The sequence below is a fragment of the Mus pahari genome, chromosome 22 (assembly GCF_900095145.1).
Source record: "Mus pahari chromosome 22, PAHARI_EIJ_v1.1, whole genome shotgun sequence".
NCBI classification, from domain to species: domain Eukaryota; kingdom Metazoa; phylum Chordata; class Mammalia; order Rodentia; family Muridae; genus Mus; species Mus pahari.
The window spans coordinates 30,097,906-30,125,777 of record NC_034611.1 but is presented as its reverse complement, the minus strand read 5'-3'; the positions used below and the strand labels follow the sequence as shown (position 1 = coordinate 30,125,777).

Here is a 27,872-nt window from a genome sequence, read left to right as displayed (position 1 = left end):
ATATATATATATATATATATATATATATATATATATATATATATATATTTCCTTCCATATATAAGAGTAGCCATGATATAGAATAAGATTAAATGTTCATCAATGGATGAACGGATAAGGAGGAAAGTTAGACATACATCCACCCACACATACAATGAACTACTTAGCCAATAAAGACGTTTTATTTGTGAAAGGGTTTCATATGGCATGTATTTGAATGATCCCTGAGTTAGACAATAAGCATAAAATATTCTCAGATCTTGCTGCATCCTAATTTAAAAGGTGATTAAGCACAATTATGAAAATGCTTGCACAGTCAGCACAGTTGAAGAAGCAAACCTTTGGCCACATGCTGCTCCGAGTTGTGACTCCCAGTTACCTTCCCTCTCTTCCACACCAGAGACAACCTGCTGAATAGTATACTTGCAATTCCAACACTTCTCATATCTATATTCTCTAGATTTTGTCATAATTTAAAACTGTCTAAGGATATGACACTTTTAAATAAAAACATTTCCTTAAAAAAATACCTCAAGTGCAAAAGATAGATATTTTGTGTATAATACTATTGTGCTACCCAGACTCACACAAGGAGATACTTTGGTTCACAGGCCTGTATATAATTTCAAAACCAGTTATGTGTTCAAACTTAAAATACTCCAGAGTAAAGCAAAAGGAACAGCAATACTATAAATATAAAATAGTAACATCAATATTCAAGTTGTGCTTTTTTTCCTTTGCCGTGCTGGGAATATAGGGTCTCACAGATCGTAGACACATGCTCTATCAGCAAGCTATATCCCCCAGAGCAAAGCCTATATTTTACAATTTAACCAAATTAATTGTATAAGCAACTGAAAGAGAATAGCAGTTGTCTTAGTTATTTTTCTATTGCTGTGATAAAATACCATGACGGAGGTGACTTAGTATGCCCTCTCCACTTCCTTTCAAATTCATGACTTCTGGTTTCGTTAACTGTTATTAATTCCACTTTTTTTTTTTTTAAATTGTCTTTAGATTTACTTATTTTTGTTTTATATGTATAGGTGTTTTACCGTATGTGTGTGTGTGTGTGTGTGTGTGTGTGTGTGTATGTATATGTCCTGTATGTGCCCGATGACTGTGGAGGCTGGAAGACGGCATCAGATACCCTCGACCTGACATTATGAAGAGCTGTGGACTGCCATGTGGGTGCTGGGAATTAATTGGGGGTCCTTTGGGAAAAGGACTAGAGCTTTTCATTGCCAAGCCACTTCTTCAGCCCTCTTTGTATTTTCTAATTGTTGTCCTTTCAGAAATACTTACTGATAAAAAGAATTCTATTTTCACTTTTGTGAATACTTGGCTTAGGTTGTAAATATCAAGATGATTTGGAAATTAAAAGTGTACCATCTTCTTTGTCTATTTTAAACAGTACCAATGGTGTGGCAGGCTGCTTCCAAAGTTTGTCATATCGATAACTCCACCCCACATACTTCCTATCATAAGGCTTCCCGCCCCTGCCATTAAAGGGTGGTGTTATTCTCATCAGCAGCTATGGAAATGACTCTATGCCACTTATAAGCCTAAACTTTAAGAGATCTCAAAACTACTTTTGCACTGTTGGAAACACCAAGAAGAGAAAAAATTGAGGTGTCCCAGGCAACAACTCAGCCTCACATAAGGCCACCAGCACTGGTCACATGAACAAGCGCAGAATTTCCCCAATCCACAAACACATGATACTAATAGTAATAAATCATTACTACCTTAAGGTGTGCACTTGAGGTAGATCCAAGGAAGGTATCATATGACTGAGTCTGTTTTGTAGATTTTTACATAATTGCATCACAGGCAAAGGCATAAGAAAACATTTCACATAAAGGAAGGTGTTTGTTTGTTTGTTTGTTTGTTTGTTTTTACCAAAACTACATTACGGTAAAACTTAACATGTAAAGTTTCTTTACCTAATTCAGACAACTGAGTTATATCGATTGTGAGTGATTGACTTTGCATTGAGGGAAATTTTCAAACACCAAATAACTTCTATGGACAAAAGTCCAGTAAACCCTGAACTACTCTGTTTACCAAATTATTTGCAATTCCCATATGAACTTATAATCCATGAACACAGATACTTGACCATCCCCAGAAATAACAAAGTAGAAGGATACTATGTGTTAGCTAATTTGATTGTTGCACTTAGGAACATACTCATAGGAAACAGGACTGGGGGAGAGTTGGAATGATAATATACAACCACCACCCCCCCCCCCAAAAAAAATCAGGAAAACGTAGGAGGCAGAGGCAAAAGGTTCTATATTTTAAAGCCACCCTGAGCTAGACAAAACAAACTTCTCTCAAAAGGTAGCATGCCATTGTCAGAATGTTTTTATTTGCAAGCAATGGTAACCACATCCAATAGGATTGACAAGTAGGATAGGGGAAAGTAGTTCAATGGATTGTAAAATAAGTCAATGTTTTGTGTGGATGTGCCGGGTAGGGAACTCAGAGCCTCGTGTGTGCAAAGCAGGCACTCTGCTACCTGAGCTGGATCCTCAGTCAAAAACAAGATGTTAGAATCATTTTACCTAGGGGACAGTGAAAGTCCCAGGACTGTGTCTGGTGCTCTTCAGCTCCTCTCAGGTGAGCTCACTGTGATGACCACAGTGCTCCGCGTTTTGAAGGCCTATACTCTGCAGTGCCAGCAGCCACAGGATAAAGAGGTCCACTTGGACCCAGGATTAATCTTATTGCTGTAGTTTAAATCTTTGTATGGGGATCCACAGAGATGCTGTGGAATTGTTCTGATAGGTCAGTCAGTTAACAAGAAAATCCCTAAAACCCAGAGTCCAACAAGTCACACACACACACACACACACACACACACACACACACACACACACACACACACACACACACATGTATATCCTGAGTGTCTGACAGGGATGTTTTCCTGGAGAGAGTCAGATTGATAAATCAGAAGAGATTAAAATGTGGCTGAGTAGGGGGAAAAATTAAAAAGAAAAATCTCATGCATAATGATGCTTATTCCTAAAAGTAAAGAGACTTCTATCTTAGCTTAGCAACTTAACAAGCTGAAACTTTATGAACTATAGAAGTCAAGATTATACTTACATATACTCCCAACCTACAGGATTCTATTTCTTACTACAGAGGCAGCAGGCCTTCCTTTAAATCTACTATTAGAAGATTAAAAGATTTTATATTAAAAATGTACTTATTTGAAATTCCACAACATTCTTAACGAAAAAAATATTAACTGCATAATTACATTAAATGACTTCTGGAATACATTACCACTAATGATGCTAATAGAGTTAGTCCAGATGCAAACTATAAAAACATCCATTATCTTTTGTCCTTGAAGGAACTTCAAAAATTGCTTTGTTTCTTGTGAGAAGCCAACTAATAATTCCTTTCATTTTGTAAACTGCTCTAGAGGTTCAATCTCTCACAGAAGTTTCAGAAATGTCTCTGAAAATACGTCACATCATCATGTGTTTTGTTTCCTCGTGGCTCAGCTTCCAATGTCGTTGATTTAATGAATTATGATAGACACTTACATCTGATTTGTATCTTTCTTCCTATCTCAGTTCTACTCTACAGATATCAGGAAGCACCCTGAGTAACAAAAATATATTTTTTAAAGAAGTGGTGTTTTCATTGTATTAGATAAAAATTGAAAATAGGTTTTGTTGTGTGTCAGTGCTATGCTACCATATGGTATTAAAATAACTGCAAGAGTAAAAGATTTAAGTATATTTGAGTATTAATTTTCATGTAAATTTAAAAAACTACAAAAAGGTATGATTATTGAAAAAAATTGTATGACAGACAAGAGCAAGTTCATAGAAAGCTTTATATTTTAAAGAAGATTGACATTCAGGTGGAGTCCTGACTAGTGTGGCTCATGTCTGTAGTACCAGCTAGTCACTAAAACGTAGACAGACTGACCTTGAACTTATAGAGATCCACCTGCTTCTGCCTCCCAAGTGTACCGTGCCTAGCCCATTTTATCACAGCATGAATGTCAGGATGGTAAAGGAATGTGCTAATAGCAAATTCTGTGACTCTGACCCCATTTTCTACAAAGTCAGGTCCTCAAGGTATAAAAACATTACAGTTGCGGATAAAGTATTCTGTATCTACAGATATTGGTTTGGCTGAAGTACTGCATGCAGGAAAAGCAAATTCATATTCCAAAAATAACAAAATGCTGCCTCTTCCTTTGATGGAAGTTGTCCAATGTGATTAACCAGTTGCCCAGCAGGGCAAGATATTAGCTGGTGTCTTACATGATAAATTATGTCTACTGGCTATATAGTGACATGAGTCAACTAGATATGAAATGAGTTGACTTTTCTTTATATGAAAAATAGATTCAATAAGATGGCCTATTTCAACTTTGAATAAGTTATAAGTCATTAGGAGAATAGTCTGGGCCTGGTAGTGCTTGGTGTTGATCTGAAGTTCAAACAGATCTGCTGGTCATCATAGTGTGCGAGTGCACAGGGCACATTTAGTCAGTGAAGAAGGCAGTAAGCAATTAGCAGAGAAGCGCAGGTCATCAAGAGGAAATGCCTAAATAAGTGAACCTCTTTAAAGTGGCTAAAGTCTCTTGTCAGTAAAGGGAATTTGCACATTTAAAGACCTACTTTCCTTTCTTCAGTTTTTAAAGTGCTCTGGATACTGTTGAACCTCAGCTGTGTTCCAGGCAGGTATATTTTAAGGCATAAACATCCCTGCCACCACAAAAGGTTTCAGAGGATGCTGAGAAGCAAATTGCACTTTTAGTTACTTAATCAAGAAGATTCTTGGTTTTCAAAGGAAATCCAGATTGGATGCCCATTTGTGTATCTATCCCAAATGTATGGCCCAGGAGGGTAAGCACCAGTTTAATGGGAATGTAAATCTGGTGTCTTACACTAGCAAAGTATTCATAGCAGGAGCTTCATGTCTCAATTAGGCAATTAAAACTTGTTGGAATGAAATATCAACTTTCAACTGCCATAATTCAAAATAAAGTGCCACACATAATTAAAAAATTGACTAGGGAAAGATGGAAAGAATAAAGTTTGTAAACAGGATGATAAATCTAAAAGTAATAAAATGAATTTCAAAATGGATGGGAAATTAAAAGGAAATAAAGCTACCTTTGAAAAACATTGCCCAATCTATAAAACTTGGATCTTAAGTGTGGTACATGATTCTGGAGACAGGCCAAGATGTAGATAATTTTCAATATTTGTGCAACAAATATTTATTGAGTATCTACCACATGCCAGGTAGCTATTTCAGGCTCTGGCAATATAGAAATGTACAAAATAATCTTTGTGCTTACACAGCCTAAAAATATAGAGCAATGGATACAGTGAATATGTGATATGTCAAATATTTTAAGGACTATAAATAAATGGAGCAGCTTCTAAATACTAAACATTACTGCTTGATAAAATAGAGTAATCTGTTATTGCATTGTGCATGATCAATTTAATTATAGGAGTATCTGCATCAGCAATATATTTTAAATTTTAATTATTCTATATTTATTAGTGTTTTGCTCGCATATATGTAAGTGTATCAATAAGGGTGTTCTCTCATCATCAAAGACCAGGATGTCAGATCTTCTGTATTACAGTTACAGACACTGGTGATCCTCCATTTTGAACTCAGCTCCTATGGAAGAGCAGCTCATGCTCATAACTGCTGAGCCATCTTACAGGCCCGGTGTCTTAGTTAGGATTGGTATTACTATGATAAAACGCCATGACCAAAAGCAATTTGGGGACGGAAGAGTCTAACACCATCTCACACCTTGTAGTCTATCATCCAGGGAAGTCAGCATAGGAACCCAAGGCAGTAACGTGGAGAAGGAACTGGTGCAGAGGCCATGGAGGGGTGCTGCTTTTTGGCTTGCTCAGCCTGCTTTGCACTTAGCATCTGCCCAGGAGTGGGACTTGTCACAGTGGTCGGGGCCCTCCCACATCAATCATCAATCAAGGAAATGCACCACAGGCTTGCCCACGGTCAGTTTGGTCTGGACATTTTCTCAGTTGGGTTCCTTCTTCCCAGTCACCACTTCTTCTTTCAAACTGATCTAAAAACAATAAGACAGCACAATGGAGCGTCCTTATTCTAGGCACAAAGGTTCTGATAGAACAGATATTGAGATCTCTTCAGTTTAGTGTCCTTTGGACTTCAATTCCTAAAATATCACACTTGCTTTGTGTGTGTGTGTGTGTGTGTGTGTGTGTGTGTGTGTGTGTGTGTGCACGCGCATGTGTGTGTGCCTGTATAGATTTGTGTGCACATGTGCATAAAGGTCAGAAATCCACATAGAGTATGTTCTTCAGTTACTATCTATCTTATGTCTTGAGGCAGGGAAGTAATCAACAGTCCTACCCAGCTCTGACACCTGTGAGACACAGTGGCCAGCAAGGGAGTGTAGCGCTAAGTGTGCAGTAGTGGTACACATACCGTGATGCTAACCAACAGCTCTCTAATTGGACTTAACATCTACTCAACAGGTACTGGAAACCCAGGGCTAATGATATCATGGGTCTTGGAGGGGAACCTCCAACTGCCACTTTACAAAACCAGCATAATTGCTAACTACATTCTAAATATTTGTTCCATAGGTAAGTGTAGCCCTTCACCAAGAAAGCTTCTCTTTGTAACACAGAGAGACCATTACAGAAAAGCACAAGTTAGACCCTTAAAAATCTCACCAACTTTATTGTCTAAACATGTGCTGACAACAATAGACATGCCTCAACACTACTAAAAGAACTATAGACAACTAAGGAATACAGATAGGGGACAGAATAAACTTACCCAGAAAAGAACACACTAATTGGTTATGGAATACCAAATTGTCAGCCCTGAAAACATAAATACAAGTAACATTATACCGGCTGAACTAGTTATATTTAAGAATAGTTATACATATATGCATGTTTAACAACAGTAATGAAAAAAAAAAGAGGCCATGAATTTGAAAGAGAGCAAAAATGGGTAGATACATGGGAAGGTTTGGAAGGAGAAAAGAGAAGGGAGAATTATTAATTATATTATAATCTCAAAGAATAAGAGAAGTGATTTAAACCACATCATGTTTTAATTCTTAGCCAGAGCAATAGACAAGAAAAGAAATTATGGACATAACAATTTAAGCAAGAGGACAAGTAGTCCCTATTTGCAGACAATTTTAAATATAGGATATTTCTATATGACCCTAAAAGCTCCATCAGAAATGTCTTTGAGAATATTCGGTAAAGTTGTAGGATACCAAGTAAACATTTGAATTCCAGAGCTTTAAAAAAAAAAAAATAGAGGGCAGATGTATTTATTTCCCCTCTCTCCACTTCTCCCAGCCTCCCCTCACCTCTCCTCTCCCTACCCCACCCCCATCCACTCTTCCTCCCTTTCTCTCCAGAAAAGGACAGGTTTCTCATGGGTATCAACCAGCCATGGCATATTAAGTTGCAGTAAGACCAGGCACCTCCTCTCCTACTTATGAGAGACAAGATAACCTAGTAGGAGGGAGGGGTCCCCAAACAGGCAACATCAGAGACAGCCCCTGCTTCTAGTGTTAGACATCCCAAAAGAATAGCAAGCTATACAACCATACCATAGGCAGAGGGCCTGGTCAGCCCCATGCTGGATCCCTGGTTGGCAGCTCAGTTTCTGTGAACCACTATGAGCCCAGGTTAGTTGAGTCTGTGTTTTTTTTCTTGTGGTGTCCTTCACCCCTCTATTTCCTACAGACTCAAGACCTTTTTTTTTTTTTTTTTTTTTTTTTTCTTTTTAGGTACCAATAGCAAACATGATGAGAAAATAATCAGGAAAATAACGTCACTCACAACAGCCTCAAAAATTAATAAAATATCTAGAAATAAACTGAATCAAATAAGTGAGGGACTTCTACAATGAAAGCTTTAAAATGCAGAAGAAAGAAATTGATAGAGACACTAATCAATGGAAAAACTCCCCATGCTCATGGGTTGGGAGAATTAATATTGTAAAATGCTATTATCACCAAAATACAGCTATAGACTGAATTTAATTACCATCATAAATCCAGTAATACTCTTTATAGAAATAGAAGGAAAAGTTCAAAAACACATATAGATTCTAAAAGATCCCCCAAATTGCCAGAACAATTCTCAGTTAAAAAAAAAAAAAAAAAGAACAATAGCAGAAGTATTTTGTTACCAGCTTCAGATACAGTTACAGCCATAGGACTTCTGACAAGGGTGCCAAAATCATGTGTTGGAGGAAGGATAGACCCCCTCAAACAAGTATGCTGGGCAAACTTGATAGCTATGTGTCAGCAAATGAAACTAAATTCCTACTTCTTAATCTGTGCAAAACAGCTCAGAATGGATCACAGTTTTTTATGAATATATTTTATTTGCAGTACCTACGAAATTTTGATTATTTCAAAATCTATAAACCAAATAAGTTCCAAAAAGTGATGTATCCCATAAAATTACAACAGGAAAGCTGATAGAATTTAGCAAACAGTAATAAAAAATAAACCAACAAGAAGACTAGTAGGGTGTGGTGGTGCACATTTGGGTTCCCTGTATTCTGGGGGCTGAGCCAAGAGGATGACAAGTTTGAGGCCAGCTTGAACAACACAACAAAACCCCTTCTCAAAAAAAAAGTGCAACAACACCAAAATAAGCCTTAAAAAATTCCCAACTGGTACATGTATGAAGTGCCTCCCACTTACTAAATTATCTGCTCTTCATGCTACTTTATAAACATGAAGAAGCGGCACGTTTGTCCAAGGTTATTGACCTACAAAAGCAAAGCAAGGGCTTAACTTCATGTGCTGGCACAGAACCTATGTGTTAAAGATCTTAATTCGGGACCTGAAACTTTGAGATAGCTCAAAGGAAACAGAGGAGATACTACCAGATGCTGGCAGTTTGAATACTTGTCTAAGAAGTGCTCCAATAGCTCAGGAAACAATTGCAAAGTTGACAAACGGGATTGCATGAAATGATAAGGCTTCTTTAGGGGCTGGGGAGATGACTTGGCCGTTATGAGCACTTGTTCTTGCAGATATCCTGGGTTCGATTCCCAGAATCTATATTGCAATTTATGTCGATCTGTAACTCCATTTCCATGGGATTCAACATCCTCTTCTGAAGATGGAAGAGTCGGGGTAAACAACACTGATCTATGCCCCATCTTTTTGAATGAAGTAAGAAAGTGGGTGGAGGAGAGCACACATCAGCCTACTGTGAATTTAGATGAAATGCAGGAATACCAAATGCTAGGTTTATAAGAGAACCAATAGATTCTAATCCAAAGCATGGAGCAAAACAGCAGCAAACCGGGAACGTTCCACTCCCTCACTTTTGGCTAACAAAGACAAGAAAAAAAAAATGTCAGAAACAAAGACAACTGCAACAGAAATCTTTCAGAACAGCTCCACAAGCTGAAAGAGGCAGCTAGCAAGTTCCCAGGAAGGGTAATAAGGAAGATGAGGAGGAGGATGAAGAGGATGAAGAAGAGGAGGAAGAAGAGGAAGACGAAGATGATGATGATGATGATGAATAAGTTGGTTCTAGCGCAGTTTTTTTCTTGTCTATAAAGCATTTAACCCCCCTGTACACAACTCACTCCTTTTAAAGAAAAAAAATTGAAATGTAAGGCTGTGTAAGATTTGTTTTTAAACTGTACAGTGTCTTTTTTTTGTATAGTTAACACACTACCGAATGTGTCTTTAGATAGCCCTGTCCTGGTGGTATTTTCAATAGCCACTAACCTTGCCTGGTACAGTCTGGGGGTTGAAAATTGGCATGGAAATTTAAAGCAGGTTCTTGTTGGTGCACAGCACAAATTAGTTATATATGGGGACAGTAGTTTGGTTTATTTATTTATTTATTTTTTCCTTTTGGTTTTATTTTTGGGGTTTATTTTTTCCATCTTCAGTTGTCCCTGATGCAGCTTATATGAAGATAATTGTTGTTCTGTTAACTTAATACCACTCTGTAATTGCAAAAAAAAAAAAAAGCAGCTGTTTTGTTGACATTCTGAATGCTTCTAAGTAAATACAATTTTTTTATTAAAAAAATTAAAAACAATAAGTGCTTGACTGCACATGGGTGTGAAAAATTATTATTACTCATAGTAATGCAACTAGCCAGTCACTTAATGATTGCTTAGGTTCCCTATAGAACTAATACTATATGATGCATGTATACTGTCCCAGAAAGACTCCATCAGCAGGTGAAGGACATACTCACATATCTTTATTTATTCCTTCACTGTTCACACTAGCTAAGTTAAAGAATCAGTCTAGGTTCCCACTGAGGGATGAATGCAGTAAGAACATGTGTCATATATACACAATAGAGTATTTGGTCACAAAGGAGAAGGAGATCACACAGTTAGGGAAAATGGTGGAACTGTAGAGTATCATGCTAAACTTAAAACAGACTTTTGAAAGATAAATCATGTCTAGGATAGCCACTGCCCCAGTTCAGGACCCACATGAAGGCCAAGCTGCATATCTGTTCCATATGTACCTGGAGGTCCAGGTTTGGCCATGTATGTTCCTTGGTTGGTGGTTCAGTCTCTGAGAGCCCCAAGAAAGAAGACATGAAAGTAGAAGGCAGAAAGTAGAAAGAGGAAGGATTGAGGGTTGAGAGAGTGGGAAGAAGGTTGTATTTCTCTGTTGCACTGCTGCAATGAAAGACACTACTTCGAACTAGAAAGGGAATTAGCATCCTCCAAATCAGCTGGAGCCCGTGGGTCCTATCTGCCATCAGATTCAAAGTGTTTGTGGACTAGAAATTTACCTTTTAGACACTCTTTCAGGTTTTTCTTATAAATAACGATGTAAACAAACCTCCCCGTAACAACAGTATTTTAGTAATTTGCATATTTTAGAGCTAGTTAGGACGATTTGAATATTAAAATTGAAAACAAGAGGAATATCACACTATTACTTAATCTCCCATCCATTTTAATAAGCTGCCATTTGAATAAAGAAATTAAAATTCCATGGACCTGCCACAATTCTAAGGGAAATAATAAAAACTATAAGAAAGCTTGGAGAAGGGTGCGCTTTGTTAACAAGATGTCAATAAATCGGCACTAGAAAGAGAACAGTGGCAGTGGCCTTGGTGAGCTTGGGGGCAAGTTCCTTAGCTAACAGAGGAAGAGACTGTGACTCCATGTTAAGTGAAGGCCAGTAATGAACACAGCAGTGTGTGTGGCACCTTCTCACCGTCTGCTGCACGGCAGCATTGTGAGGACCCAGCAACATCTGGAATGCTTTACCTGATTTCTCATGGCCTCCAGAATCGGTGATGATCAGATTTAGAAAAACGTGTTGATTTCTCACAGCATAAAAGTTACCAAGGATCCTTCTAAGAATTTTGAGTTTAAATGGATATAATTAGAGGTACATTTCTTCAAAGAGCACTCCAATTGGTTATTCTATACCAAATAGTCAGTCCTAAAGACATACATACAAGTAACATCATACAGACTGAGAAGGGTGCATTGATGTGTTTAGGAATAAACACACACAAACATACACATACACAGACCAAAAGACAGACAGACAGACAGACAGACAGACACACACACACACACAATTAATGAAAAAAAAGAGGCCATGAATTTGAAAGTGAACAAAACAAGGAGAAATATATGGGGAGGGGGTTGCTGAAGGAAGGAAAAGAAGGGAAAAGGATGAAATTATAATCTCAAACAATTAAAGACATTTCAAAAACAATCACAATTTTGTTTCCTTTTCTGTTGATATATTTAACTACTTGGCATAAGATGGAACACTCACAGTGTAGTGTGCAACCTGGCTTGTCCTTGTTCAGAAGTACAGACTCCCAAAGCCTTTTCATATGATTCATATTGACTTCCTATAGGAAAAAAAGCTTATTGAATGATTGATTTGGCCACATAATATTGGGCCAATAGAATCTGAACAGGCCCAATAACCACTGTATCCACTTAGAGCAGGGGTTCTCAACTTGTAAGTTGTGACCCCTTTGGGGTCACATATCAGATGGCCTGCATATGGGGTCACATATCACATGGCCTGAATATTAGGTGTTTGTATGATGATTCATAATGGTAGCAAAATTATAGTTATTAAGTAGCAACAAAATTTTTTGGCTTGAGTCACTGCAAAATGAGCATGGGTCACATCATGGAAGGTTGAGAACCAATGACTTAGAGTCTTTGCCATCCATTCCTGTTGTTTTCCATTCTCTGCCATCACAGGGACAAATTTTCTATACAATACTAGGTCACAGGCGACATTTACATGAACTTGAACTGTTCTCTGTATAGGGGCTACAGCAGCATAAGAGAGGCATGCCACACTTATGAAACAGACACCCTGTTTAATACCTCTGGATATTTTAGGTTTCTACTCACTGTTTCTAATGAAACCTACATGTAAACAGGCCTGTTTAAGCCTGAACCAAAGACCTGATATCAGAGTGGAAAGCTATCAAAAGTAAAAAAGACGAAATCCAAGACCAGAAGTATTTCTTATAAAAGTGTATATATAAATATCAATGTGCCTCCTCCAAATGTATTAGTGATAGAATGTTTTTATGTAGCTTAGAGCCTGATACATGACACATATTTGAATTATGGTCATTTGTGTTTAGAAATAGGAGTAATGAATCTATCTGACAATTCCATAATGTAAAATTGTACCGACATGTAGAAAGGAAATGTCACAATTTATCTAGGGATACAATTTTCAAAGTCAATGAAAAAACTTCAAACAATGGAAACATAGGGGCTTTTCAAAAATAACGTACAAGCCCACAAACATACAATGGCCTGACAATTGACATATTTCTGTTAGATTTCAGCACAAAGAATTTGCTTCTCCACACAGTTTTTCAAAGCATCTCTTAGTCTTCATTTTCTTCAGATAATTACTGAATATGTTTCAGAGTTATTTTTCTTTTTGTTTCTCCAAATATCCAATGGCATAGAATTCCAGAAATTTTGAAGGGCCACTTGACTACCAATAATGCCACGATTTGCACAAAGCTGCCTATCTTATTATGGCTATTCCCAGAAATTATGAGATGAATGTTTTAGAATTTCAGTGGCGGTGGTGACCTGGCACCAGTTAATATCAACTCAGAAGAGCAATGGCTGTGATTTTGTAGTGTCAAGGGGAATGTTAGTGATTCTCCCCAAAGAACAGACAAGAGACAATCTGATGCAATTCACAGCAGGGTCTTTATTGCACTTGAGCTATCTTGGGGCCCCTCCAACACACCACCATCACTCAGACAGTTTTGGTGGTGGGAGAGCCCTGAATATCTATAGAGGCAAGACTTTATAGTTAGCAGCAAGCAGTGGTTGGGGGATAAGCGTTCAAGCATAGTGCTGGTCATGTAGAGGTCATCTGGTTATTAGCCAAACTTGAGTTCTGGTTGTAGAATTTTTGGGGAGCGCCTAGTTATACAGATAATGTAATGGGTCTCTAGGCTACTTAAGTAGCTCTGGTTCTGGTTGTGGGAGCTTGATATGGCCTGGCCCTTCAGACAGCACAGATCATCAGGCTATTAATTACTTCCAATTCCCGGCCTTCTGGGTAGAAGAACAGGTTATCCATCTTTTCTATAAAATAGGCAACCCCTCATGCTTGTCATTTCTGGTTTCTCCATGGTCTGTGGGAACAAGTACCTTTGTGTTGCCAACAGGCCTTGAAGTCGGCTGAAGCTGGGTTCTGATGTCAGCGAACGGGGTGGCAGTGGCAGCAGCTGTACATTGCTTTTCCCTCTGACTCCTGTAGATCTGGTGCCCACAGGTCTTGTTCTTCACAGAAAACACCCTTACAGACCCAATCAGAGGCATGTCTCTATGTTGATCCCAGGTCCAGTTGGGTTGACAACCAAGACTAGCCGTCACAGCTTCTTTTTTAGACTTTAAATTTATTTATTTATTTATTTACTTACTTACTTACTTAGGACCAAACAACATGCTCCTTGGAATGAACCTATACATAGATGCTGCCATCACAGCTTCTTTAACATTTGTCATTTAAACGTCTAAAATACTTTTTAAGTGAGCCAAATTTGGGTTATGGAGGGGGGTTTCAGGCTGGGGGGGGGTTGACAATTAATGCTAGTGGCTATTTAAAATAAAGAGAACGTAAGGCTCCGAATAATGCAGTCTGATGAGCTGCTGGAAGCACTTACCGTCTAAGCCTGGGAAAACCAATGCATCCAAAGGAGGGAACAAGGCCCTTGACAGTGGCGAGCTGTGCGCCGGTGGAAATTGGAAGATGTTCACATTAGAGAGAAGGGCAGCTCTCCTCCATGATCCAAATCATTTTTCTCTTTGTTTTGCAACTGCATGTGGTCATATAAATACCACTGACAGAGAATACATGCTACGTATATACACTGTAAAACCTTCTGATTTTGTCAATCATAAGGACTTAGGAATATTTATTTGGGGCTTTACTGGGTAGAGTTCTTTTTAGAGCTCTTAAAGTTACCAGAATTTCAAGAAGCATGAATTTTTCTTAAGAGTATCTGACAGCTAAAATGTCTCAAGCAAGAACTTTGGGCCAGAGCTGTGTATTAACAAGTTTTCAGGCCTCTGTTGTATTCCGATCAGGAACTCATAAGTATTCTAGAAAACCACAGCAGAAATGACCTCCCATGCAAAAAGACCTAACAAAATAAACACATGTTTACCGGAGAGACTTGAATTAGTTGCATGTGTATAAACATTTGTGACCACACATAAATATAGCTGTTTTGGAAGAAACAATTCTCAGAAGAAATTGCCCTTTTCCTTTGTTCCTAGATTTTAGAAAAACAAATGTTAGTTGTCTTCATGATACTTTAAAAGTTATGGTACATATTAAACATTAAGAATCGTCACCAACCAAAAAAATCAACCCCCAACCTGTTTTTCTCTTTTCTATTATAAATTGGTGATTGAATTAGCTTGTGGACTAGCATGACACGTAACTGTCAATTAAAGCAGCTTGACAGCAGGATGCTACGTGGAAACGTAAAATCTATTGGATGATACAGAAGTCCCTTTAGACATTCCCAACTCTCAGGCTGTGGTTTGGTTTAAGATACCAAAAGTAAAATCAAATATGTGAATTAAAAAGGAAACTTAGCTACTGAGTCAGTGAGAAAAGTCACCTTGTTTTCTTTTGTTTGTTTTTATTGTGATTAGGACTGGAACCAGGTACTCACAGCCCAGAGGCCCTCCCCTTCCCTCCCCACCCCTCCCCTCCCCACCGCTCCCCTCCCCTATTCTTTTTTCAAGACAGGATTTCTCTGTGTACCGCTGGCTATCCTGGAACTTGCTCTGTAGTCAGGCTGGTTTTGAACAGAGATACATATTTTAAGAATAATGCCCCTAAAGTTTTAAATAACTTTAAAATCTTAAATGATACATAAAATATTTCTATTGGGAACAAATAACAAGGCCTATTCTCTGACAGATTTGTTTAAGAGCGCTGTAGTGAATACCTATTGCCATTTAACAGTGCTCAGCAACATTTTCCAAACTGTGTTCAGAAACACTAAAGTCTCCAGATATTAACAGATACTCTACAGGAGCCTGATAAACATCAGACACTTTTAAGAACCTCACCATCAGAGTGTCCACACTGGCTTCTCAAGGGCCATGAAGCTAAGCTAGCAAGACATCAATTTCCTGTCACCCAATACAATAGAGTTTTTTTCCTGGGCACATAGAAATTCTGAAAAATTCTCACTGGATAGTCATATATACCTCTTCTTCTACCCTGACCTGTTCCTGGCACAAAACTATCACTATCCAGACCAAATAGATGTACAGCTGCTTACTGTACACCATTCACTCCATCCTAACTCAACAGGAGTTTGCTCACGAATAAAACTTTTGGAATAACAGCATAAATAATTATGAAGAGGTTTGTTTCTTCCTAAAATATTTTAAACAAATATCTATTTTTCATTTGGTAAGTGTTCACCTACATGTGTGTCTGCTCACCATTGCCTGAGGCTCATGAAAGCCAGAAGAAAGTGCCACACTCCCTGGCTCTGGAGTTACAGAGGTCTTTGAGCTGCGATGTGGCTGTGGGTAACTGAAGTCCCGTCCTCTGCAGTGGGTGGCAGTGAGCACTCTTGACAGCTGAGTCCTCTCACCAAGCCCCACCCTGATACCTTATTAAACTAAAAGGAAGACAATATTGTATCAAACCTTAACTGAAGGGTAAGTTTACAAACTATACCAGAATTTCATCACTAAGAAGGTACAGAGAAATAGCCCTGAAAACTCATTTAAAGTTTATCTAGTGCCAGACCCACACGCTGAGAGTTTAGAAAGCACGACTGCGGGTGACACCACACCTTAGTCTGTGGTTATCATCTCCGAGATCAGCAATTCTAAAGAGTTTTGCCCTGGTGACTCTTTTCGCACCTCAGAAATTTCTCCATGAGTCCAAGTGTATACTGGCATATAAAATAAGTAAACAAGTCAAACATTTACCGATAATAAATTAATCATAAATAAATTTATTTTAAAATTATTCTGTAAACGATTTTATCATTTATTGAGAGCCGATGTCACACACCAGTAAGATGAATGTGACTGCTCATTTTTACATAAAGAATTAAAACTTAGCTGATATTTGATACTGCATCATCTTCCACATTTCTAAGAACTGATTTTTTTTTTTAATTTTTTTAGGATAGGGTTTCTCTGTCTGGAACTCGCTTTGTAGATCAGGCTAACCTAGAACTTACAAAAATCCACCTGCTTCTGCCTCTGAGTGCTGGAATTAAGGGTGTGCACCATCAAGCCAGGCCAATTTTTCATTTAATAATTATCAATGCTGAGAAGACTGCTTCATGTAAATGCATAGTGCAAAGCAGGTGAGGTACATTTCAGGTCATTTCAGACGTAGTTGGAAATTTTGTTTTAATCCCAAGCTATACTATGTTTAATGATTTTGTATGAAATTGGTGAGCAATTCAAACAATTGTTAAAAAAAAAAATCAAACATTTTGGCACAATTTAAAGACATACTAGTCTACTACTTATATACTAAGGAATGACAGGATATTGAAAATCCTTATTCTCTATAATTTTATCATCATTTTCTATAAAGACAGAAAATGCCTATGCACAGTAAAAACACTTAACTCATAGTACGCAACAGTCTGGAATCTGAGTCAAGGTGCTCCTTGCAGTTTTGGTTGGGGTTGTTAGTATGGTGGCACTCACAGCACGAGGAGCTCGTGTGTGTGTTCAGAACTAAATCTGCAGGGATGCGTACACAATGCAGCCCGGCTAACAGCGCTAGAACCACCGAAGACTCAAAGCACACTTGATCTTGAGTTAGCATTCGGTGTTTGCACATCTGGAAGTTCTCACACCCAGTTACATGTCATGAGCCATGGTTTAGAAGGTGGTTTCTTGTCCCTAAGGACTGTGGTACAAATCTGTTACCCCAGACCTTCCGCTACATTCTAAAGTGTCCTGAACCGATCAGCGTCACACGTGAGCCAGTGAGACACTGGTACCTGTCATTCCAAAATACACACCACAACGGAAACCATGAGACAAGGACAGTTTATACAAACAAAATCCAGAACATCTTTTAGTTATCTGCACAGAACCATACCTCCATCAGAAGTGGGGTTTTGTATAATCTATAGTGTTTCACATCATGACATTGCTGTAATGCTTTTCAATTGTTTTTATAGTGATGTTGCCACTCTTTATATCACTTTATAAAACACATTGAAACACAACCTGTCAAAGTGTCAGCTCTGATAGAAACACCCTTTTCATCTAAAAAAAATGCCAACTATGAAAACCTTACATCCAATAGTCACATTTATAAGCAAGTATTTTAAATGTACTGTCTGCTGTGTCAAGAAAAAAAAAACCCTGGACTCCACCAATGCTTATATAAAACATATAACTATTTTGGTTTGTGATTAATGTAACGACCTTTGACAGAGGGCTAGCTCTCCTAACAGTTACAGGTGAAAACCAGGAATGTAGCAATATACAGTCAACATGCAAACAAGGCAGTGATTGGCATTTAAGGATCAGTGACAAGATTTTCACAGTGGTTACCAAGTTATGACATACCGCATCTAACGTGCTAAAAAGAAACTAAACATAATGCTGAAAAGCAGCTGAAAAATTTTAAAACGTCTGCTAACAGTAATGCTCTCTACAATGTCAAGTAAAGACAAACTCCAAGCACTCATCGCTACGACACACAGCAGGCATGTGTGAGTCTCACTGAGGCTCCTTCCTGCTTCATTGGCTTGCACATACAAGACTTTGGGGTGGTGGTGACCGGGTGGAGGGCAGTGAGCAGAATATAAAGCGAGTAAGGAAAAGATGTTAAATTTCTCCTTTACCTTGTCTCCCTCCATGCTCCCTTTCAAATTCAGATGCCCTTCTTTCCCATTAACTTTTGTTTCACACACATACATATAATTTTTGTTATATACATACATATATATATTCCTAGCTATAACTTGCTCAGTGTGTATCATGTTGCTTTTATGTATGTGCTGAGGGTTTACCATGTATTACTAAACAGTGTGCTCTTCCACTCAAAGATGGTTTCTCCTGTCCTCCAATCCATTGCTTGTTTTTAGTACTTTGAGTAGGGATATGACCTTGTGGGATTTTCCAAATCCACCTTGGCACTCATATCGTCTTTATTCCGCTCATGTTCAGACAATCATGGTGGTGAGACTTTACGGGTGTAGAGTCTGACATCATTAGGAGACATAATCTCGCCACAAACTCTGATCTGGCTCTTAACCATCTTTCTCTTCCCCTCTTCTTTGATGTTCCCCTGAAGTGGGAGGATTTTGTAGATGGGACGGGTTCTACAACTCTATTTTGATCGGTGGTGGCTTTCTGTTTTGGTCTCTTTCTGTTGCAAGGACAAGTTTCCTTGATGAGGGGTGAGGAATACACTTATGTTTTGACTGTTAGGGATTATATTCAGTAAAATAGTGCTTGTCTATTTTCCTCCCATACCCATGATGTCACTAGAGAAGTGTTGGTTAAATGTGTGTGTGCCACTTCTATACCCTTAGGGTTATCATGTTGCTACCAAGAACCAAAGACCATCTAACAAAAACTCCAATACTAGACATGAGAAGCCTTCCTTTCCGTTGTTAGCCAGGATTGTCCAAGAAACTCTTCAAACTCAAAGCTTACTGCTAGTGCCCTTATTTGCCCCCTCGGAGGTGAAAATTAAGCTCAAGACACTATACCCTTTAGGCATGGGGCCCAGAGACACCTGAGCTGGAACTGGCTTGAATGTCCTTTTTCTAAAAACTGGCTTTCATGGTATCAGAAGACACCATGCAAGCTTCCAAAGGAGGCAGAAAGCCAACAGTCCTACCCAGCTATGACATGAACCACCTCAAGGACCAGGAAATACAAGTTTTAAGGCTTTAGTTTATCTGTGGCAAACATTAAAGATATGAAATATGTTCACAATTACTTTTCCTTTCCCCGCTTAAACACTAATAATTCTACAAAACTTTGTCAGTTACATAAAAGCTGAGTAGTCATTTATTTGTCTTCAAATTTTAATGACCAGAAGCTACAATCATTAGGCAACAATCATAGTAAATACATTAGTTTTTTTTCTAATAGTTGTGAATTTTATATTTTAAGATCTAAATGGAAAAAACGAGAAAGATCAGGGCTAAGAAGAGGCTTGACTTCAGTTTATAAAAAGAAAGTCAAGGCATGGCGGCTAGCATCTTTAATCTTGGCACTCAGGAGGCAAATATCCTAGGGAGAGAGTCATAATACTGCCTCGCAAGTTAATAACTACAATACCTACATATTAAACGAACTTTTAATTTGTAACACAGGAAACCCCAGGAAATTCAAGTTCTTCTGGCTACAAATAAAGTTTATTTGTAGCAATGGCTACATGTTGTCTATACTTACTTTCACATTCAAATAGCACAGTTGAGGAGATGCCAAGGGGATTAGGTGGTGCTTGTATTGCATGCTCTTGCCATCTTTGCCTAGCTGTTTGGCACACTATAAACTCTAATGACCATGTTGCAATCTTCAGCACTGAGCGTGCCTCACAGATCATCAGACCACAATATTTGTTTTTCTTTTTTACTTTCAGCACCAGTATCCATAATATCAAACCACGAAAATCAGTAAACTGTAAGTACCATGTGTTTAAGGCATAGAAGAATAAAGATTATTTGTTATAAAATTAGATGGCATATCTTAGTATTTAACATGCAATCAAACAATGGATGACCTAAAATAATATTTTGTGTGTTAGAATTAACAAACATTCAGAGACATTTTTGATCCATAGGTTTTAGTAGCTAAAAAACCGTAAAACCAGGATATTTATGACCACAGAATATACAATAATAAAAAGAAGAAAATTTCAATCCAATTGACTGAAACATTAACAAAGCAACAACATTCTTTTTACCAGTGATAACTTACTTGTGTTTTATTTTATCAGATGAAGAAATGTGTGCAGAATAAACTTGCTTAACTATCAAATTAATTTTGGCAAGAACAATTGAAGAATGGAGAACACCAAGGAACATCACTAGTCAGTAACAGCAATTAAAACCAAGGAAAATGGCTGCCCTTGGGTACTGACGAATCAAGGAATATAGCATATTTGAGGAATTAATGCCAGGAATGAACGACTGAAGGGATGGCCTTCGAGTTTTTTTGTAATGGAAAAATTTACCAGGCAAGAATATTTTCTAAGAAACAGGGACTCTACACAGCCTGTAACCGAAGCTGTGGACAGCTGTCACTGGAGGTGCTGTGTGGTACAACATTGTTGCTTAAACTTTATGAAAATGTAAGGAGTTTCCAACCTGGGCTCATTTACAGTGTCATTCATCAGCAGATACTTTTCAGCATCTACTTCACTCAGTCTGTGCTGTTGAACCAGGGATGGCAAGAATGGCCTTCCTTTGTTCTCCCAGGTTTAAGCACTGAACACCCTGCTTTACCCTCCCACAGAGCAGTTCACTGACTTAGTATCGTTTTATGACAGTTTGTTTGGAACTCAAGGCTGATATGTCCTTATCTACTGTAAGAATGAATGAGATGGTCAATATGATACTGAATGGCTTTGGGTTCTAGCCTTTGCTACAGACTTGATAGTGTTTCGTAATGAATTCAACTAAAAACTTGAGGGCAAACAGTATTATATGTGGAACACATTTAAACATCTAGTTTCTTCATAGCTCAAATGTACTATCAACAGGTAGACAGGATCTCTACAAACATAAAGCTGTAGTTCAAACTATTTTGACCAGCATGTTAGGAGCTTAATACAAACACAAAGGCAACATCTGATTTCAAAATCCACTTAAGTATTTGGTAGAGGGTCTTTATCCAACTTTCAGCTAGAAGTGATTAATCTAGCATGTGCTAAAAGAAGCATATCAAGAGGAAATAAAAACTAACCAAAAGTTCATCAATGCCTTCCTTACAGGTAATGAATATGCTTTATAAAAACTGTTTCTCACATACCTGTGCAAATAAATATTTGGCAACATGTATCTTCAAAAGGACATATTGTATACACACAAATTCTTATTACAGAACAGTCTCAGCAGATAAACACTTATGGGGTTTGTGTGTGTGTGTATGTGGTGTGTGTGTGTGTGTGTGCGTGTGTATGGTGCATGTACAGTGGGGGGTTGAACACAGGAACTCACACATGTTAGCCATGCTCTTTACCCCCTCAGTCTCTGGAATTAAATTCCATGATAGGACACTTTGAATCTCAATTCAGTGAAATCTTTCTATAATGTATTTAACTCTTCCCATTAATAGAGCCATGTTGCAAGAAGGTTTCCACTTGGCCTCTTAGCTCCCAAAGTCCCAAAGATGCTATGTCACTCTTCCACAGGTCTCCAGGTCTCCCTTCTAGAGCAGAAGCCACAATGAACACTTCTAAAGCACAGGTTAAATGCCCTGGGTTTGCATGCTGGCATTGTCACCAGCTGATCTTTAACACTCACCAAACATCCTGTGCATGCTTTTCTTCTCTGTAGTATGGGTAAGCGATGGCATCTGACATCGATTTCATAGGTTTAGAACAAGGGTGAAGTGAGTTAGGAAACGCAAACTTGGTACAGTGCTTTGCACCAGCTATGTAAGTATTTAGCGAAGGGAATCTGCTAGCTCAAGATAAAAGCTTGTAATCAATTATACATTTCCTACTCATTGGATAAAACATTAGAAATGTTTACATCCATTCAGAGACAAAAATAAAGTCCCGGTGCATGAAGGTGGAAGCCAACCAAGCTTTTCCCCAGCGTTTCTTATTTCCATCAAACAGAAGACCCAGCAGAGCTGACTGTAGCATGAACAGGGTGGTAATTCTTACACCCGTCTTTCAATGGAGAGATTGTGTTTCATATTACATTCTTAGAGTCTAAATAAGAATAAACACAGTAATAGTAATGTATGATATTCACACTTTTAAACACTGACAACTCAAAATACATACTTTAATTGTTAAATAAATATATGCTGAGTGCCTGCCATTTGCTTATGTATAAATTTAGTAGCTTAACACCTTTGAATGAAAAAGTGCCCTTATATATATATATATACTAGTGAGAATATCTTAAAAACTGCCTGAAGATACTGTCTGATAATGTGCTTTTTGTAAATGAATTATGCTATGAGAACATTTCAACTATTGCTATCCAAAAAGCTTCTTGCAATGATGAGAAGGTTCTTCATCCACATGTCCAACAGGGTAGCTACTACCTGGCCTCATTCAACTAATGAGCAACAAGAAACTGACAGTTCAAACACAGAAATGGCATTTGAAATTAAAACAAAATTAAGTGGATAATCAAACAGCGCAAACTGACGGAATTACTACAGGGCACATGGATATTAGAATATCACATTTCTGTGTTGGGTAGAAAAACTCTGTTATACTACAAGGTTAATGGGGCCCCTGAATGCCACAATGCATTTTTGTCTACTTTCTAAAGAGGAGAGAGAATTCAATAAATTCATTATGTAACAAATTTTCCCTCTCCTCCTCCTGATCCTGAACTACAGCTGAATTTTAATTACTTAAGTTTTGAATTATAGAAAAATATAAATGAAATACATATATACATTGCTATACAAATAACTGACAAGCCCGAAGCCTCCAAGATAAGGCACTAATCAGCAGTTAGAAAACTACTTCAGTTAGTAGTTCATGTCTTATACTTGAATCTGCCTATATTTTTATATATCTAGCAGTCAAAGAAAAATGCAGATAGACGTGAGAAAACTGCTCATTTTCCAGCTGAACAATTAATATGTCAGCTTGAAAACAACCTCATTGAGAAGCAAAAGCAGCCTTCTGATGTTGGGTTTGAGGCTAGCCTGGGTTACATGGAGAGCCTTGCCTCAAAGTAAGTAACTAAACACAGACAACAACAACAAAACAATTTTACTTAAGCGAGTCTCTCCAGCTGATTTTTTCACTTCCCTTTCGGGTGCTTTAGTGTGAGGTAAGCACTGGGGTGCTAAGCTATAACTTCAGTGTTCCCACTCTCAGCGGCTCTCCCAATCTGTATAACAGTCAACACCCTTGCCTACTCATACGGCTTAATAATGATTCTTAACAAAGAGAGATGTGTACAATCAACTTTATTTTCATAAATATTATGATCACTTTATTTTTCAAAGTATTCCTTTAAAATAAATTAGAATATTTAAATATTATTCCTTTAACATACAATTACTGATTAAAGCATACCACTGACCATCATAATGGGAAATAATACCAGTGATTACACATTCCTAAAGAAAAGTGCCTGTAATATTTTAGAGAGCATTCTTTACATTTTTACTTGATTCAGTGGATAATTTTACATTTTCCTTTAAATTTTATAAATGTCTTAATTCTCACTATTATAAAAACCAACCAACCAAAAGAGCCACCCCCCACAAAAAGCCACCAAAGCATGATTTTAGTGACAGGACAGGTATGAACTCATTGAGTAAAGCTCTTCTTTATGAATACTTTCGGAAAGCTTGCATTGAGCTCTAACACAGCTCTGTTATCAATCTGGGAACAGAAGGACACGTCAAGCAGGGAAAGATCTTTGCAGGATTCCAGGAGTTTTCTCAAGGATGCTGGACTTACCATTCTTGTTCCTGTTTTAAAAAAAAACCCAAAGCACATATATAAAACATACTAATAATGATCTCCTTTACTTTATTTTAAGCTCATGTAAAATAAATAAACTATTAAACAAAGCACTTTTAAAAACAAAATACTTTATATTAAATGGTTTTGCTTAACAAAAGTAAAACTGAATATTCTCAGACAACTTGCCAGTGGGAATCTGAACCTTGCCAATTCTCTTCTGCCCATCGTCTCCTTTGCTACTTTAACGTTCCTGACTGCTCCCTTGCTTCATTACCCAAAGGCAAAAGGATAATTCACATCTCACTTTACTTAACTCACAGCAACTCATATGGTGCCCATTAGACAGCGATGCTGCTATTTCCCCCTCCGATCACAACTGAACATTTATCCTAACAGTTTTGAAAACCTGTTTCAGGCCTGGGAACAAACAATGGTCAGGACATGCCTGCTTTAGGGCACCACTGACCAGGGCATAAAACAAACGACACAGCACAACTCACTGTCTTATGGTGGGAAGGCAGATCAAGGATGGCAAGTGACTTCTGCCTGTGTCAATTTGGATATCCAGTTGGAAGGTAAATTTCATAAATTATGAAAGGCATCTAACACATGATAGACACTTAAAAAATACCAAATGTTACTTGAGTCTAAGAGATGCTCTTTATAAAATACACCCTGGTTTAGTTACAGCTTTTCTGGAGGAAAGAATCACCATCATAACACATATGCATATATACTAACAAAGGATTGGGTCGTTTTGTTTCTATCATGCTGGGGATCAGACCTCTAACCTTGTATACGCTAAGCAAGTACTCTATACTAATCTACACTCCCAGACCATGATAACACAAACATCATTCTACACTCCCAGGCCATGATAACACAAATGTCATTCTGTGGAAGTCCCTTCCACACCCATTCCTCTCATGGTATCCAAGCTACAATGATAAGGAACTTCCTGCCACCTGTCTGCACCAGGTTCCAGGCTAAACCTGCCCAGACTCCCCCTGGAATTGGGATTTGGCAAAGCCATCACTGTTCATAAATACCAATGCCCAAGGACACAGAAAGCTGGGATGGCACTGTTGTGTTTGGCTGTGCGCCCAGGGCAGCAGGGATGGCTTTTATGAGGAGAGAACAGGCATAAGCAGGAGGGAAGCAGCTATCTTTGGGAATACACACTCATGTGCTGCAGAGGATAGGGGCAGGAGGAACATGTAGGACAGCAAAGGGAGAGCCTGGGGCAGCACACACAAGACCTTCACAAGTTCAAATCTATTGGGGTCCAGCACTGAGGGAGAGGAGAACACACAGGCTCACACCCGTAAGCTAAGAGACTTGAACTGGTACCTACTGGCAGAGTGAGTCAGTTTCCTCTAAGGGGGTGCCCACTGCATGTATCAACCACACTTGAGAGCAGGCTCCATGCCTAGGAGTAGTGGGTCAACACAGAACAGACTCCATGTTACTTTGGTGGACTTTTGGGTTCATTTTGGCATTCTTTTTGTCTGGTGTTTTGCTTACTTCTTTTGATTTTTTGTATTTGTGGGGATTTTTGTTTTGTTTTTGGAGAGAGAGAGAGAGAGAGAGAGAGAGAGAGAAAGAACACACATAAAGCTGGGTGGGTAGGAACATGGGAAGAATTTTGGAGGAGTGGAAAAAGAAAAACATGATCAAAGAATTAATTTTAAAAAAAAAAGAAGGAAAGAAAATGCCTCCTGTGCCTTTTGATAGCTTTTCTGATCCCTTCTGAGGTCTGACTGTACCTTCTAAGCACGGGATTTGAGGGATAAAACTGTATCTTCATAATATTTTATATCAAGTGGGCTTCAATTAAGTGAGGTCAGATGGCCATTGCTCAGTTAGTGTGACCGACTCCTTTGTGGTTCTATAACATCTCTTTCAGACTATGAGTATTGTTCATAGTTACTATATAGCTTGTATTGTTTTTAGGAAAGAGCTGTAAAATGGGTTTTAAATAACAAAGCGCTATCCAGAAAAGTGAACCTTACATCACTGTAAAAGGCTGTGGCTGACTTTTCTTATTCATGGGAACCATAATGGTTTTTTGGAAGTTTTCAAAATATTTCTAAATATTCTGGAACTTTTACAATATTATAAAAGAGCTAAGAAAAGTCAAGCAGAAGGGGTCTGCAACCCTGTAGTTGAAACAACAATATGAACTAACCAGTAACCCCTGAGCTCGAGTCTCTAGCTGCATGTGTAGCAGAAGATGGTCTAATCGGCCATCATTGGGAAGAGAGGCCCCTTGGTCTTGTAAACTTTATATGACCCAGCACAGGGGAATACCAGGGCCAAGAAGTAGGAGTGGGTGGGTAGGGGAGCCGGGGCGGGGGGAGGGTATAGGAAACTTTCGGGATAGCATTTGAAATGTAAATAAAGAAAATATCTAANAAAAAAAAAAAGAAAAAGGAAAAAAAGAAAGAAAGAAAATGAGTGGCCATGAGTCTAGGGTTCTATCTCTTAGGAAAGGCTGGGTTTCATCTATGAGAAGACAATGCTATAACTCCCTTAGCTCTGAAGATCAGGCAAAATATTTCACAAATTAAGCAGTTGGCCCAAAGTGTATAAATTTTGTATGACTGCCTGTTTAAGTTTATTCACAACCAGTCATGTACAACAATATAAGCCTCATCTCTGAATGTATCATAAATCTGGACATGAAGAAATTTTAACCAAAACCAAACTCAGATGCTGAAAAGCTTCAGGTTTTCCTTTGATGAATATTAAATACAGAGAAAAGTATATGCAAGTACTTTGGAGACTCATTTTTATCAGCACTGACATATTGCCAAAGACAGTTCAAGTGCTGAGTTCATGCACTCTATCATGATGTGTGGGCAAAAAAATACCAGTGGCCGCACTGCTGGTGCCCCTGGCATGGATTCCTTGTAGACAAACGCAGTGAAGGCAAATGGAATTCTAGGATTCTGAACAATTCTCAATAGAGCTGCCTTGTGGAAGAACACCTCCTAAAATCTAGAATTGCCAGGGGCAGTGATTTAAGTTTTGTGTTTTTAAATCCAGAGTTTAACAATAAAAAATTTAAAAATCCAAGTTGAATTCATTTTACAAATACATTCATTTTCCCTTCCTTCCTTCCTTCCTTCCTTCCTTCCTTCCTTCCTTCCTTCCTTCCTTCCTTCCTTCCTTTTTTTTTTTTTTAACAACTTTGAAAAGATGTATTTAGTGGGGCAACCACAGATAGAAGAGGCAACATCATTGCTATTTGGCCCAATGAGAATCATCTAAGCACTACAACTCTGAAAGGATGTATTCAGTGGGGCAGTCCTCCAAGGCTAGTGGCATATTTCTAAGAGCAGGGTAATAAATTTCTATACTTAAACTTTGGACAGAGAATTCGGCCACACAGTGTTGGACTTCTGACCAACAGAAATGTGAATTCATAAATTTACGTTGTTTAAAATGGCTTTTAGACACTTTTAGTTCCTTAGTTTAGTATATGGCATAACTGCTTCAGAATAACATAATAAGTAATGCTATTTATGTTTAAGTATAGAGATTTACTATTTATTATGAATTTCTGTTATATAAAATAAGGAATTTTCTTAGATGATAGCAATTGAAAATAATTGCTAAATACTAGCATTCTCTTTCTTTCTCCCCCCTCACTTTTTCTTTATGTCTTTCT

At 38.1% G+C, this 27,872-nt stretch overlaps 1 protein-coding gene across 5 annotated transcripts in view; it reads right to left on the bottom strand.

The window, feature by feature from the left end:
- Positions 1-23,677: 23,677 nt before the first annotated feature.
- Fbxl4 (F-box and leucine rich repeat protein 4) overlaps positions 23,678-27,872 on the bottom strand; it is a 75,452-nt gene continuing 71,257 nt past the window's right edge. For 4 of the 5 annotated variants that reach the window (XM_029533424.1, XM_029533427.1, XM_029533425.1 and 1 more), the window contains one exon: positions 23,702-24,204. In XM_029533424.1, coding sequence (XP_029389284.1) covers positions 24,041-24,204 — 164 coding nt within the window. In that variant the 3' untranslated portion in view covers positions 23,702-24,040. Of the gene's footprint in view, positions 24,205-27,872 lie in introns of all 5 variants that reach the window. The other variant, XM_021222162.1, reaches the window with a different exon arrangement.